Source organism: Vombatus ursinus, unplaced genomic scaffold (genome assembly GCF_900497805.2).
Source record: "Vombatus ursinus unplaced genomic scaffold, bare-nosed wombat genome assembly UNPS02014802.1, whole genome shotgun sequence".
In the NCBI taxonomy this organism is placed as follows: domain Eukaryota; kingdom Metazoa; phylum Chordata; class Mammalia; order Diprotodontia; family Vombatidae; genus Vombatus; species Vombatus ursinus.
Window position 1 is genome coordinate 19,588,740 of NW_020954580.1, and position 13,533 is coordinate 19,602,272.

A 13,533-nucleotide genomic window follows, 5' to 3' on the forward strand; every position below is an offset into this window, starting at 1 on the left:
AAATGGGCATATTTAATATAATTTTTAATATATGTCATAAATATCTGGGAAAGGTTATCTGTTATCTGTATGCCAAGTGCTTATAAGCATTGAACAGAATCTTGTTTTATGGAACTGCTCATTTTAGAACAGTGTTAGGGTAGTTTCTGTCAAGCCAGTCTTCCTACTTGTCTTGTAGGAATTGTCTACTTTCGCATACGTTTTCTATTCATATAGGAAAATATGAAACTTATTAATAGATTATTATTTTCCACTTTTGTGATGAATATAGAAAACTTTCTAAGGATGAATGAATCCGTTTTAGTAACAAACATAAGAAGTTGAGGGAAACTAATTAAAGATGCGGTTTCCTCTCTTCTCCCAGGAGTCCTTCCACACCGGAGCTGAGTACTGACGAGCTGCCTGATGACATTGCCAATGAGATCACTGACATTCCACATGACTTGGAATTGAATCAGGAGGACTTTTCAGATGTCTTGCCACGGCTACCCGATGACTTACAAGATTTTGATTTTTTTGAAGGTATTTTTAATTCCTTGTTTTGATTATTTATTTTTCAGGAAACAAGTTCCAAAAATGAGTTGAAAAGGAAGGAAGCAGATTTTTCTTTTTGAGATATAGTTGAAACATTCTTATCAAATAATAGTGTCTCATTTTAGGTAGAGACTACAAAATGCTAAAGCTGTTTTCACCCTCTTTAAAAGTTGTGGTATTTGTTGTCTGCATGACTGTAGTGTTGTTTTGGTAGATTCATTATTTGTTTTATAGGTACCCTTGTAAGTGTCATTTGAAATTAGTCATTTTAAATGTTAAAAAAAGGTTTGTTATAGATCTTCAAAGAAATGAATACCTGTCCTAACTTTATTACCCCAACCTTAGCTGAAGTATACATTTCAAAAATTATGTTTGTTTATCCCACAGAAATTTTGTTCTTTTTAGAAATGTTCCTGGACGTTGCAAAATTTAACTTTTTAGTTATTGGTTTCATGCCCTTTTGAATGTTTCTGTCAGCCTTTTGGATTGGAGCTTTCTTCCCCCTTAGGATAAGTCAGATTCCTTGTAATATCAGAAAGCAGAGCAAAATAGTTTCATGGACTTCTGTTTTATGAAAATTTTGGTAGTACATGGAAGAGTAGAGGGGAGAGTTTGAGAATAAAGAAAAGAATTTTAAAAGATGATCTGTGAAATGAGCCAAACACCTAAGTCTTGACATGAAATATAAATCTTTGTTTAGTTTTTCACAGCTACCACTCCAGGTGGAGGAGCTAAGGGTAGACTTTGTCTTCTGAACTTTTTGTCTCAAAGCTCAACTTATTTGATATGTTTGCTATGTTTCATAATGTTAATATAATCTAGGTCTATGCAAAGCCCATGAGCAAGTCAACAGTTGGGAGTTTTGAACTGCTATGGAGTAATTTGATTGTTCAGTTTTATGAGTTGGAGATCTAGATTCTCATGTATAAAATTGTTGGTGATTCAGTTGCTATGACAGTGTGAAATCTGAGTTGTGTTCCACAATTTAATATTTATTTTTTCTCTTTCCAGTCCAATTCATTGAAATATTTTCTTTCATCCAGTTCTTTGATTAGACTGCTGTTTACAGCAGTTTAAACGTATTGCATCAATGTCAGGTGAGAGGGCTGATCCTTTTGGTGACTTTTGTTTCCTTAGGTAAGAATGGAGACCTCCTTCCTACAACAGAAGAGGCGGAGGAACTCGAACGGGCTTTGCAGGCTGTAACTTCCCTCGAGTGCCTGAGTACCATTGGAGTACTTACCCAGTCAGACGGTGTGCCAGTTCAGGAGCTTTCAGAGCGAGGCATGGGGGTGTTCTCCACAGGTCCCGGAGCTTCAGGAATTCAGTCCTTGAGCCGAGACGTTAACACAGACCTAGGGGAGCTGTTGAATGGCCGCATAGTGCACGATAATTTCTCTAGCCTAGAGCTGGATGAGAACTTGCTCCGTTCTGCTACCTTGTCTAACCCACCTACACCCCTGGCAGGGCAGATCCAGGGGCAGTTCTCTGCCCCAGCCAATGTTGGCCTTACTTCTGCTACTCTGATAAGCCAGAGTGCTCTTGGGGAGAGAGCCTTCCCAGGACAGTTTCATGGACTTCATGATGGCAGCCATGCCTCCCAGAGGCCACACCCTGCCCAGCTGCTGAGCAAGGCAGATGACCTAATCACCTCACGACAGCAATATAGCAGTGATCATTCACACTCCTCGCCCCACGGAAGCCATTATGACAGCGAGCATGTGCCGTCTCCCTACAGCGATCATATCACCTCTCCCCATGCCACAACCTTCTCTGGTGATAACATGGCAGCTACCTTCTCAGCAGAAATGCCCATCATGGCACAGCACTTGCTCCCAACCCAACTCGAGGTGCCCCTTGGTGGAGTGGTGAACCCCAGAACTCACTGGGGCAATCTCCCTGTCAATCTTGGCGATCCTTCTCCGTTTAGCAACCTTCTCGGCGCAGATGGACATCTCCTTTCCACTTCCCTGTCCACACCGCCTACCACCTCGAACTCAGAGACCACACAGCCTGCCTTCGCCACTGTGACCCCAAACAGCTCTAGTGTGCTTCCGGGGTTACCCCAGACCAGCTTCAGTGGCATGGGGCCTTCTTCTGCTGACCTGATGGCCTCCACCTCTCCTAAGCAGCAGCTCCCTCAGTTCAGTGCGGCCTTTGGCCACCAGCTGAGTTCTCACAGTGGCATTCCGAAGGACCTGCAGCCCAGCCACAGCTCGATAGCCCCTCCGACAGGCTTCACAGTAACAGGTGCCACTGCTACAAGTACCAATAGTTCATCTTCTCCCTTCACCGCCCCTAACTGAGCGGCGTGTCTGTGTGTTTGCAGGCAGGTGGGGACCGTGTGTTTTCTGTCTTTAGTTTCCTCTTTAGGCATCCCTTCCCGCTTCCCCTTCTTCAGCATTTTAAAAAATAAGGTCGGGGCCAGCGGGAAGCCTGGCTTCGCAGTTGGGCAGGTCCCCTGAAGTGAACCTTGCTTCAGTGTTGACGTGTGCTCTGTCCACCGGTGCTCCTTTCCTCTTGACAGGTTCACGTTACCCTCACGTTTTCCTTAGCGGTTCAGCACAGTGACTGGATGCCATTGATTTTTAGCAGTGAGACTGAGAAATGAGAAGATACCTCAGATAACCAGTGCCCTTTACTACTTCCTAGGGTTCAGATCAATACTTTCCATCCCATTGCCAGATTTTATAAGAGGCGGTTCTGGATAGATTGCTAATTTACTGAGTCCCCATTTAAGAAAATAGCTAATGGTGTGGAGAGGTGGATGAGGCCTCTAACTTAGCACTAGTCTGCTGAAACACTGCATTGAGGCTAGAGTTCCATTCTTAAGTAGGATAGTGCTTAAGAAGAAAAAAATGTCTTTTGACCTCCTCTGTGTGTGTTTGTCTACGTGTGCTTGTGTGTATGAATGTATAGGCAGGAAGCAACAGTCCCATATTTTTCTAATAAGGAAAAAAGGTTGTTTTTGCTTACTTTCCTCCTTTTTCCCAATTCCCAACCTTACTGAAATCCATCATTCTTTCCTACTGTGTGTTAACTTGAATTGATTAAGTGAGGGAAGTGACCTGGCCATATGAGTTGCACTTTTATAATCAGCAGCCTTTTCTTCTGAACGTTAGCAGCCCAAGGGGAAAAAAAGTAAAAGGAAAAATTTGGTTGGTAAATGGAATGAGAGACTTAATAGTCCCAGGAAAAACTGACCAGAATTATTGTAGGGTTTCTGTGGCCTCCTAGCAGCGTTTGTCAGGCTAGCATTTGTTTTTAAATCCTTTTCATGAAATCTATTTGCCAGAAGTAACAGAACAAATTATTTTGGTGTGTAAAGCAGGATAAGTCAAATGGATTTCAAAAAATTGGGAATCTATGAATTCCTTAAGCCATCTATTGCTTTAGAATTTTTTCATTTTCTTAGTAGTGTCTTTTCAGTAGGAGTTGTAAAAATGTTGAAGACGCTTATGAGATCAATGTTCCAATTATTAATTAGTTGTACTACCTGAGGGGTACACTGATAGTTTTTGTTAAAGCAAACCCGGAAATTAGAAATTATTCTTAAATTCACCTACCTCCTAATTTTATTAAAATAATTTAAATACTTAGGTGCAAGTAAATTTGGATTTGTTAGTGTAAGTAGAATTGGACCTGTGTGGTGTTCTCTTTGCAAAGGAAGTTCAAAATTGGTTTTGGGAAATTTTCCAAAATTATAGATTTATTCATGATTAGTAAGATTAAAATACTGGGTGATTTAGTAATTTAATGACTATAAAATTACATATGAGGGTTCTCTATTGCCTGCTTTTGTGTCTTTTAGATGTGTGATGAAAGAAATTTAAAAAGCAATCTGCTTCTGCTTTTTTGCAGAGAGGTTTCACTATCCCATGAGATAGGTTATTGGCTGTTTATTACTGAATCTAGCCTAATTTATATATTTAAAGAAAAACAACCCAGGTAGAACATAACCTTTAGTGAGGTGGGACAATAGGTTCCTTTGAGTCAGGGAATATTTGAATTTAATTCCTTCCAAATGAGTGAAGTTTTGGTTATATTTTCCTACTTCATGTATGTATCTCTTTATGCCATGCTAGTTTTAGCCACTCCCTTCTTTTGAAAGCTTCTTTTCTTTGCTTTTTAAAGGAATGGCAGCGATCAGCATGTACTGTGCTGAAACCATGTGCCTGAGCTTATGGAGGGGAAATGTCATGACTGTCTTTAATCCTTGTATGCCCTACTTTTAAAACAAGTATTTATTAAACTCTTTTACTTTTAAGGGCCAAAAAAAAAAATGTTTGTAATGTATTTAATTTTTTTAATCATGAAAAGTTGGTTGGAAGATTTATTTTTTGAATAGCTTTGTCTTTTCTTCAGCTTGAGAAGTTTCTGAATTATAAATTATGTTATGAAGCAAGATTTCTTACCATAAATTTATTCTGCAGTGGTGAGGAAGACAGATAATTTGACAATTTTTCATCAGTGAACCTTATGTTAGTGAGCTCTCCTTAATGTATGTATTGGCATGATTATGGGTAGTTAACCTTGGCTCAGAAAGTGTCATTTAGTTTTCTGGACTATTTTCCAATTTTTAGTACAGATTTAAGTATCATTGGATAATTGTCATCCATTCCCATAGATTTAACTCAGTTCCCATTATGTACTAATTAAAGCTTATTGCAAAATAATATGTCTTCCTCATCGCCTCTCCTTTTTGAGCAAAGGGAAATTCATAATCATGGTAATCATAGATTGGAATTTTATCTATCCTGGCTCTTTGTCCTGTGCATTGGCTGCTTAAAACTCTTCAGTTAACAAAACTTGTAGTAAGTTGCACATTATGTTGTTTGCAGTTTTCTGTTTTGTGTGCATTGAAAAGCCCTTTTCTGCTTTCTAGTAAGGAGGCACGCAATGATCAGGAATGTTGCCAGTTATAGCTTCACACCAAAAACTTTGAGTAAATTAGTGTTCATGGAGTCCCCTGTGCTGAGGCCAGAGGGAAGAACGCCTTTAGAAAGCACTGGTGCAGGGTTGAAGATAGTGCAAGTACTCCTTTTCCTCACATCTCACCCAGTTGAAAGATTGCATAGCTTTTGATTTGATTTGCTCTTGCCATTTGCCTGGATTGTTCCCTTGGTTGAAAAGAGAAGTACATTTCTATAATACCAAGAGGTTAGAACAATTACCCTCTTGCCAAAGAGTCAGTGTAGCAATTTTAATCTCTTGGTAGATATATTTATTTATATGAAAACAATGGAGTAAAGCTTTTTTTTTTTTCATTCTGAAAATCTAAAAATTAGCTACTTCTATGGAATGTTTAGAGGTAATACTGGCATCAAAAGCAAATCTTGCATTAGGAATATGGTCCTCTTCGGGTGGAAAATTGCTGGTATTTTAGACCGAGGTACACAATGCATAGTAAAATAATACCATGACACAAGAAAAGTCACTTTGTTTCTGCAGTGGTTTGGGACCATATGTAAAGGCCAGTTAGGTACAGTTAATACTGATTTCGTTTACAGAGTTGCTGCAGTTAATGGAAGTATCCTATGCTGTAGGAGTCAGAATCATCATTTCAATGTATGCTATCTTTTGCTGGTGTATTAGATTACTAATCTAATTTAGCATCTGAAGAAAAGTTGTATTTTCTCTCCTTTATTACCCCTACACAATAATTATTATTATTTGAGTTAAAATACTATTTCATTTCCTCTGTGGAATTGGCTTAGCATTTTGCACATCTGGGTAGGTTATGTAGCTAGTATACAGTTGTTCACAATAATGAATGGCGGTTACACTTAACCCACCAAGTAACAGACTATGCAATGGAAGGATTTTCTAATATTTGTTCTGTAGGTTATATAGTGAAGGATTATTTTCTTGAGTAACCTACCACATGTGGGAAAATTGCTTGTAAATAACTTTTCTGAGCAATTTCATGTTGGCAGGCAATGTGGCATATGTATAAAATGCCCCTCCATGAGAAAATTATAATTTATTGAAGAAAAAAAAAGGTAGTGGATATGGAGATCAAGTAAGAAGTGTTGTGTGTGTTTTTTGTTTGTTTGTTTTATTTTGTTTTTGGTGGTGGTATAGCTTGTAGTTTTAAGTCTAAAGAAAGCTAACAGCTTTTTTCTTCACCCAATGATTCAGTAGGCAATTTATTTCTTCAAAAGAAGTGTTTATGTAGTTGACTGCATACTTAAAAGCTCAATGAATCGCGAACTACAAAGTTCAGAATGATCAGTATTGTTTTCTTTAATGACACTAAACTCAAGCTCATTTTCAGCCTATGATTACATTAATCCATAGAGAGAAGTTTTATTCATTAAAAGGTAAGAAAATTAAATATTTGCTGCATATTGGTGTCCCTTCAGTTCAGTTTCCCTCTTGAATAATTGCTTATATCAAAGAATTTATCTTACTGGTGACTTGGACCAACCAGCCATGTAAATTGGAACTATAAGCTTTGGGCACATTTGTATAAGAAATTATAGTCGTAGTAATTTTGAAATCGTAGATATTTTATTATTAGAAACATCCCTCTCATCCTTTCTGAGATCTTGAACAGCATTTAAGAGAGAGTATTAGTGATGGCAGGAATAAGTGTTTCTACCAATTTTGAGTAAAATGTGTGTAAAGTGCTTGCAAAAAGGACAGGTAGGAAGATTTACAACACTAATTGTTATCCATTTAAATTGTTTTTTTTCTTTTAATTTTTAATGTTTGTAATCTGTTTTCTTCCTCCTGTTCCTCTCTAGCTGTTGCCCCTTCCTTTGTGAATGAAGTATGCCAAAAGTTTTGAATCTGGTGTATTTTAAGGCCTTAAATGCAGTCCTTTTCTAAATGTGGCTTACAGAACCTGGGGTTTTGTGGAACATTTCTAAGGATACCTTAAAAGAAAATCTAGTCACATTCGACAAGTTTCTTGTGTGTCTGCTCCTTCTCAGTGGCCCTTCAGGCCCACAGGTTGGGGTTTTAGGATAGTCAGAATGATGCAGATAGATTCTTTTGAAATCACTTCAAATTTTTTAAGTAGTTGTGATTAAGTGGAAAGGCTTCCCTATACCAAACATTTATATTGAATGTCTGACAGACGGTATATTCTTTTTGGAGTAATTTTCTCCTGACTGAAAGAAAAAGCTATCACATTAAATGTTTTCATTCATATGTATGTAGGGGTGTGTGTGTATATACATACATATATACAGATGTGTATGTATATATACACACATACTATGTACATATGACAACTCAGAAATTGAGTAGATGTTTTATTTCAATTTGGAAGCAATTATCCTTCTCTCTGTCAGTCTTCATAGAAGTAGAACCATTTAAACATTTCTTCTTAATAGGGTAACATTTTATGAGATTCAAACTCGTGATTTAAAACATGGCCAAGAGAAAATCCATGTTAAAAATAACTGAGTATGTTAGAAAGAATAGCTCTCAGTGGATGATTTTTACTGGCATACTAGAAAGGAGCTGAGTTTGTTCATGTGGCTCTATTGTTTTTCCTCTAAACATTTACTTAGGGAAAAATACCAGAAGCACATGGCAATATGGATTCTTCTCCTTATTGCCAGTTGCTATGTCAGTAAATGCTGACTGTGAATCAACTTCAGGGAGTTTTTTTCTAAACAACAAACATTTTCACTCTGTTTTTGGTTGTTGGCTTTCCTCACTGCTTTTACTTTTTGTGGTATCACCTGCTTTAGATCTCTCAGTACCTTGGTGTTAATGATAAGGTGTTATTATGTCTTGTATCTGGTAGAAGGAAATATATTCTACATGGCAGTTTGGAGGGAGAATATGACAGCATTTCCTTTTTATCCGTCATCTTCTATTGCTGAGGGATTTTGGCTAGTTTGTCTAACACTTTTTTTGCTTTTCTAGAGTTTAGTCTATAGAAAAATCTATATGAGAAAAACTTAGAAATCTATATATAATCTATTTAAGACAGCACAGTTCTTTTCTTTCCCTTCTGCCTACTTGCCTCTGCCCACTTCTCAGTAATGAAACACATACACATAGTGTATGAGCTATACCTTATTCTGGTCTGAGTAATAGAAACATCTTTCACTTTTTTTTTTTTTAAAGCTGGGGACCACTGAAGTAAGCTCTATATGCACCCAGAGTTCCCCATGGAAAATTTTCAACTGCAGTGCAGAAGGCTTCAATGCAGCTAAATGCCACACCAATGCTTTTACTTTGGGAGTAGACTGATTTGCCCTGAAATGACTCCAATCTTCAGCATTAAGGTACAGTTGGTTCCAATGGATCAATGCTGCAATGATGGAAAGTTTGATACTTGTGGATAGTATCTTCATCTGCTTGGATGGGTTGAACCAGTTCCTCTGAACAGTGATGATTATTTTCACTGTACAGTTTGAGTATGTCTCAGGGATTCCTTGTGGAAATAAGGGCAATTTAATAAAAAATAAAAAAACTAAGTAGTTTTAAAAGAAAATAAAGGTAGAATATCATCACAGAGAGCGCAAGAAAGAGAAAACACACTGAGTTTTGTAGTCCACAGTGTTTTGCCTAGGGACTCTTTCTTTCTCCTTGGAGCTCTCATCTCAATTTCAGCATACAGAATATTTTTCCATCACGCTCAGCTTTAAAAGTTTTATTTAAAAGTTCCCTTCCCCAATGAGCTTTCAGAATACTTATTGTAGATTTTAAGAGAAAAAGGTATATTAATTTATGCTATTAACATCACCTCATAAATTATAAGTTTTATACTAAAGCTGTATTGAGTGTAATGAATTATGTTTCCTATGTGTTTTAATAGCTATAAAATTATATACAAGCTTTTTTTTTTTTTTTTTTTTTTTTTTGGTGAAAAACAAACTAGTGAAGCACCTTTTTACACTGGATCTCTGCCGTGTCAAGGTGTATAGCTATTCTTTGCTACCTTGCAGATATATAAAATAAAATGGTATCCTGCAGCCTCAAAATGTAGAACATCTTTTAGCCCATTTATTACTGCTCATAGAATTCTTGAGTATTTCATTCTTTAGTAAATGATCGTGGTTTACACTTAAGACGGCTAGAAGCTTAGTTACAGGGTAAATAGAAATACATAGATCAAATAAAAACTCCAACTACTGTAGCTGGAATTGTGAACTAAGTTTGTAAGACCTCTTTTTTTTTCCTATGGATTTATTCTTTAATTTACAGTTCATTCTGTAAGTTGGGAAATCAAAAAGAGAGAAAATGTCAAATCTAGATGTTCTCAGTGTCTTATTCAGGAACTTTTTACCCCTCCTCACTAAGGAATTCCCACTGTGACTTAAAAATAGAATTAAATTACTTGTGTGCATGTATGTATTTGTGTTTTACACACATGCAAAAATATGCATTGGGGGAGTGTGTGTGTGATGAATGTGTGTGTGTAGGGTAAAATAGAGAAAAGTAGCAACACAAGGTGATGGAATGTATTGTAGAAATATGATTTATTTAGTTGAGGGGATTGGACTTATTTTCTCATTGTCACTATTGTATAAATACACCAAATTCTTTATTATGTTATGTTTTTAAAGGCTAGCTCTGATATCATGTGCATTTTATTTTAAACTTTTTGATTGACTTGCATTGTGCTCCATTTTTTAAAAATGGCATGAGAAATACCAGACTCTAAGACACCCTTCTGTCCCCTCTTTTTTTTTTTTTTTTGGTTTTAAAATGAGAGAGGAAATGAGGTGTTATCTATATTTTATTGTGGGGTAGTGGGACCAGATATCCGTTGTAAATTTTTAAGTTAATAGTAAATTACTTTATACTCTGCCTTCAAAATATTGCCCATCATCCTTATTTCGATTTGACAAATATTGTGGTAGGCATTTTTTTTTAAAGAATGCCATTTTCATAGGTGACTGCTTTGTTTTACTGAGGAGTTGGTGGGATCATTTCACTATGCTTCAGAGTTAGGGAGAGTTTAAATTATTTTAAACAGATTTTTATCCCAACTGGGCTATCCATTTTGAATTTAGGACAATTTTATTTTCCATATTTTTTGTCCAAGGGGATGATGATGCTTTCTCTTAGACGTTTATCTAAGAGTTAACTTTAAAAGAGACATTCCTATTTATTTTGGTTTTTAAAGTCATTGTTCTGTTATACTTCGCTGTAATATCCAGCAGTCTGCAGTAACTAAAACCATAGATGTTACTGAATTTTTCATTCATATTTTTAATAATGAAAATCATGTATTTTTAAAATCTTTTAAAACAGCTTCTCATAATACACAAATATTTGTCATTTGATTTTGAAGCCACATTTACTTAAATGTAGTCAAAACCTAGGAAAGCTCTATATGTGGTTCTTTTTACAGTTGTACTTTTCCAGCATCTCCCAAGTTCACTCTCTCTGTGGATTTTTAAAAAATTTGTTTCCTGCATATTTCTTGTACATAAGCATGCAAATGAAAGAGGAAAGTTTGTACTGGTGCCATTCTCCCTTCAGTTGTTTGTAATGGGATTTACCAAAATATTCCCCATTCATCAATGGAGGGAAAAAGACCCTTTTAATGTATATTTGTACAGAGATGTGTATATCAGATGTGGTGGCACTTTGCTGAATGTAAACTTGCCCTTGTCAATGGAAAGATTAAAAAGTATTATGTTTATTTATACATTTGTATAATCTAAATCTATATATACACGTATGTATATGTGTGTATATAGATAGAGCTATATACATATATTTCCCCAAAAGTGTGTGTATAATAGATAAATAGCTTTTGTTAACAAGATTAGTACGTCAGCAGTGGGGTTCTAGATGAAACTGCAGACCAGACAAAATGGCTATCTAGGGCACATCACCATAACTCCCTAGGACAGAAGTCCCTTGGATTATAGTCTTGTTTCTGTTTATAACCAATTGGTGCCCTATAACAATTACTTCTATTTTCCATTTCCCCTGATCCTTATTACTATCACCACCAACTGTTGCTCACTTTCATCATTTAAAAGCCAAACTTCAATGCTTCTCTCACTTTACTCACTTCCATTCCAACTCAGAGCATTTGGTTTAACCCCCCCCCCATCTTTTTCTTGGTGTCACTGTTGTTTGTTCCTTTAAAAGGCCTTTATTTTAGAGGTTTCCTAGAAAACTTAGGTCTCAATAGTATACACTGTACAGATTTGGAAAGGTGGGTTTAAATTCTGTCTATCTGAAAAAAATGTCCCACCAATTTAGGAATTTTATCTAGAAAATTTTATAAGGTCATTGCTAAAAGAGTAAGGATTCTAACAGTTAAAGCTTTTTGTAAGTTACACTAGTGTCTGTAGAGAAAACATGTTTATTCCCTCCTTTATTGTCTTGTTAATTTGACATTTGAAAATTTTGGTTCACGTTATAGTTAGCTTGGCATTTTCACTTTCTTTTTCAGTGACAGTTAAAAGCCTACTCAATCACATGTAAGCCTCTTAAAATCTGTGGCTAACCCTTACTTTAATTCATGTTATAATTGCTCTTTAAATTCTCATCTCTTCTAGTGAAATCTCATTCTTATATGATAAATTCTTGGCGATGTGGCCTTTGATATTCTTACAGTAGTGACATTGAGTTTTAACTTTGCTGCAGTTTTATAGAAAACTTACATCCATTTATAATTGTGCCTTCTAAACTCTTATGCACACACAAAACAAAGTGTATATATACATGTTGGAGCATGTGTACATATACTAGCATATATACTCACACAGTATGTCTTCAGTATATATTATGTGAGTGAATATATAGATATTCAGAGACAATAAATAATTGTCCTCCTGATATATACTCATGCATATGTATATTAATATATGTATATAAGTAGTGTGGATATACTGTATATACACATGTATATGTATGAGTTTTGGATGGCAATCTTTTACATTTAGCAAAATGCTGCCCCTACTGGAATATTGTCCCTGCAGTGGCAGGTATATGTAACAAATTGTCAAAAAATGTAACATTATAAAAAAAATATTTAAAAAACATTTAAAAATTTTAAATCATCTAAAGTCATTGCAAAATTATTTATTTATTATTTTTGTTTGTTTCCTTATTGTTGTTGTTATAAATTAAATTGCAAGGGAAGCAGTCCTAAAAGTTATCATCTGTTCAAAGGGAGTGAGAGAGAGCTGGAAGTGCACTTGAAGAACTTGTGTGGTTTTTCCTGTCTCTGAAACAGAGATGTGCTACAACCAGTCTGGTCATTTCAATTATAAAGACACCCTAACCTTTCCTTTAGTACTCTTTGTCTACTATCCCCTAGATCAATAGTGGTCCACCATTGGTTGCCTGTTTATTTCATTAATATATAATGATAACTAAAATCGATTTGACTGAGGAGAGTTAAATATTCTCCTCCTGCTGCAGGGAGAAAATATCACCTCATTGTTACCTAGCCTTGCTCAAAATACACCTTAGAGAGTGTGGATTTCTCATGAAGCTGTCTGAAGCGAGCCTTTCATTTATTTAATTAAAAGTATCTTCACTAAGAATTCTGTTAAAGGAATTTTGAGACTGTTCATACTGGACATAGGCCTAACTCTTCGTTAGACCCACAGCCTCAAGTGTTTTTCAGTGATTTATCATGCTGATTGCAAGAACATTAAGAAAACTCTTAATTGCTATTTGATTTTGTAATTGAATGGCAGAACACATTACCTCCTCAAGACATAATAGACAAACAAGGTAGATGGACAATCGTCATTTCAAGATGTTACAGAAAACAGTGGACTTAACTAAGCATACACCGTAAGACTGTCCTAGAGAGGTTCGTGTTTCTGTCATTTGGAAAGTTAGCCTAGCCTCAGCCAGATATCAGAAGCAGCCTTACAGCAGAAAGCCTCGCAATAGTTGTATAGCTGCTAGAAAGCTATAGAATATGAACCCGCTGCATTGGGGAAGCCAATAGGAGGCAGCACATACGGAACAGTGAACGACAGCTTGCACGCTTTCATTTTCTTTCTCTTTCTTTCTTTCTTTCTTTCTTTCTTTCTTTCTTTCTTTCTTTCT

At 36.1% G+C, this 13,533-nt stretch overlaps 1 protein-coding gene across 5 annotated transcripts in view; it reads left to right on the forward strand.

Annotated features, from left to right (window-relative positions):
• INO80D (INO80 complex subunit D) overlaps positions 1-9,296 on the forward strand; it is a 70,599-nt gene extending 61,303 nt beyond the window's left edge. For 3 of the 5 annotated variants that reach the window (XM_027873842.1, XM_027873845.1, XM_027873843.1), the window contains 2 exons: positions 365-522; positions 1,672-4,799. In XM_027873842.1, the coding sequence (XP_027729643.1) occupies positions 365-522; positions 1,672-2,840 (1,327 nt within the window). In that variant the 3' untranslated portion in view covers positions 2,841-4,799. Of the gene's footprint in view, positions 1-364; positions 523-1,671; positions 4,800-8,622 lie in introns of those variants that run through there. The other 2 variants (XM_027873844.1, XM_027873846.1) reach the window with 2 other exon arrangements.
• The last annotated feature ends 4,237 nt before the right edge of the window (positions 9,297-13,533 follow it).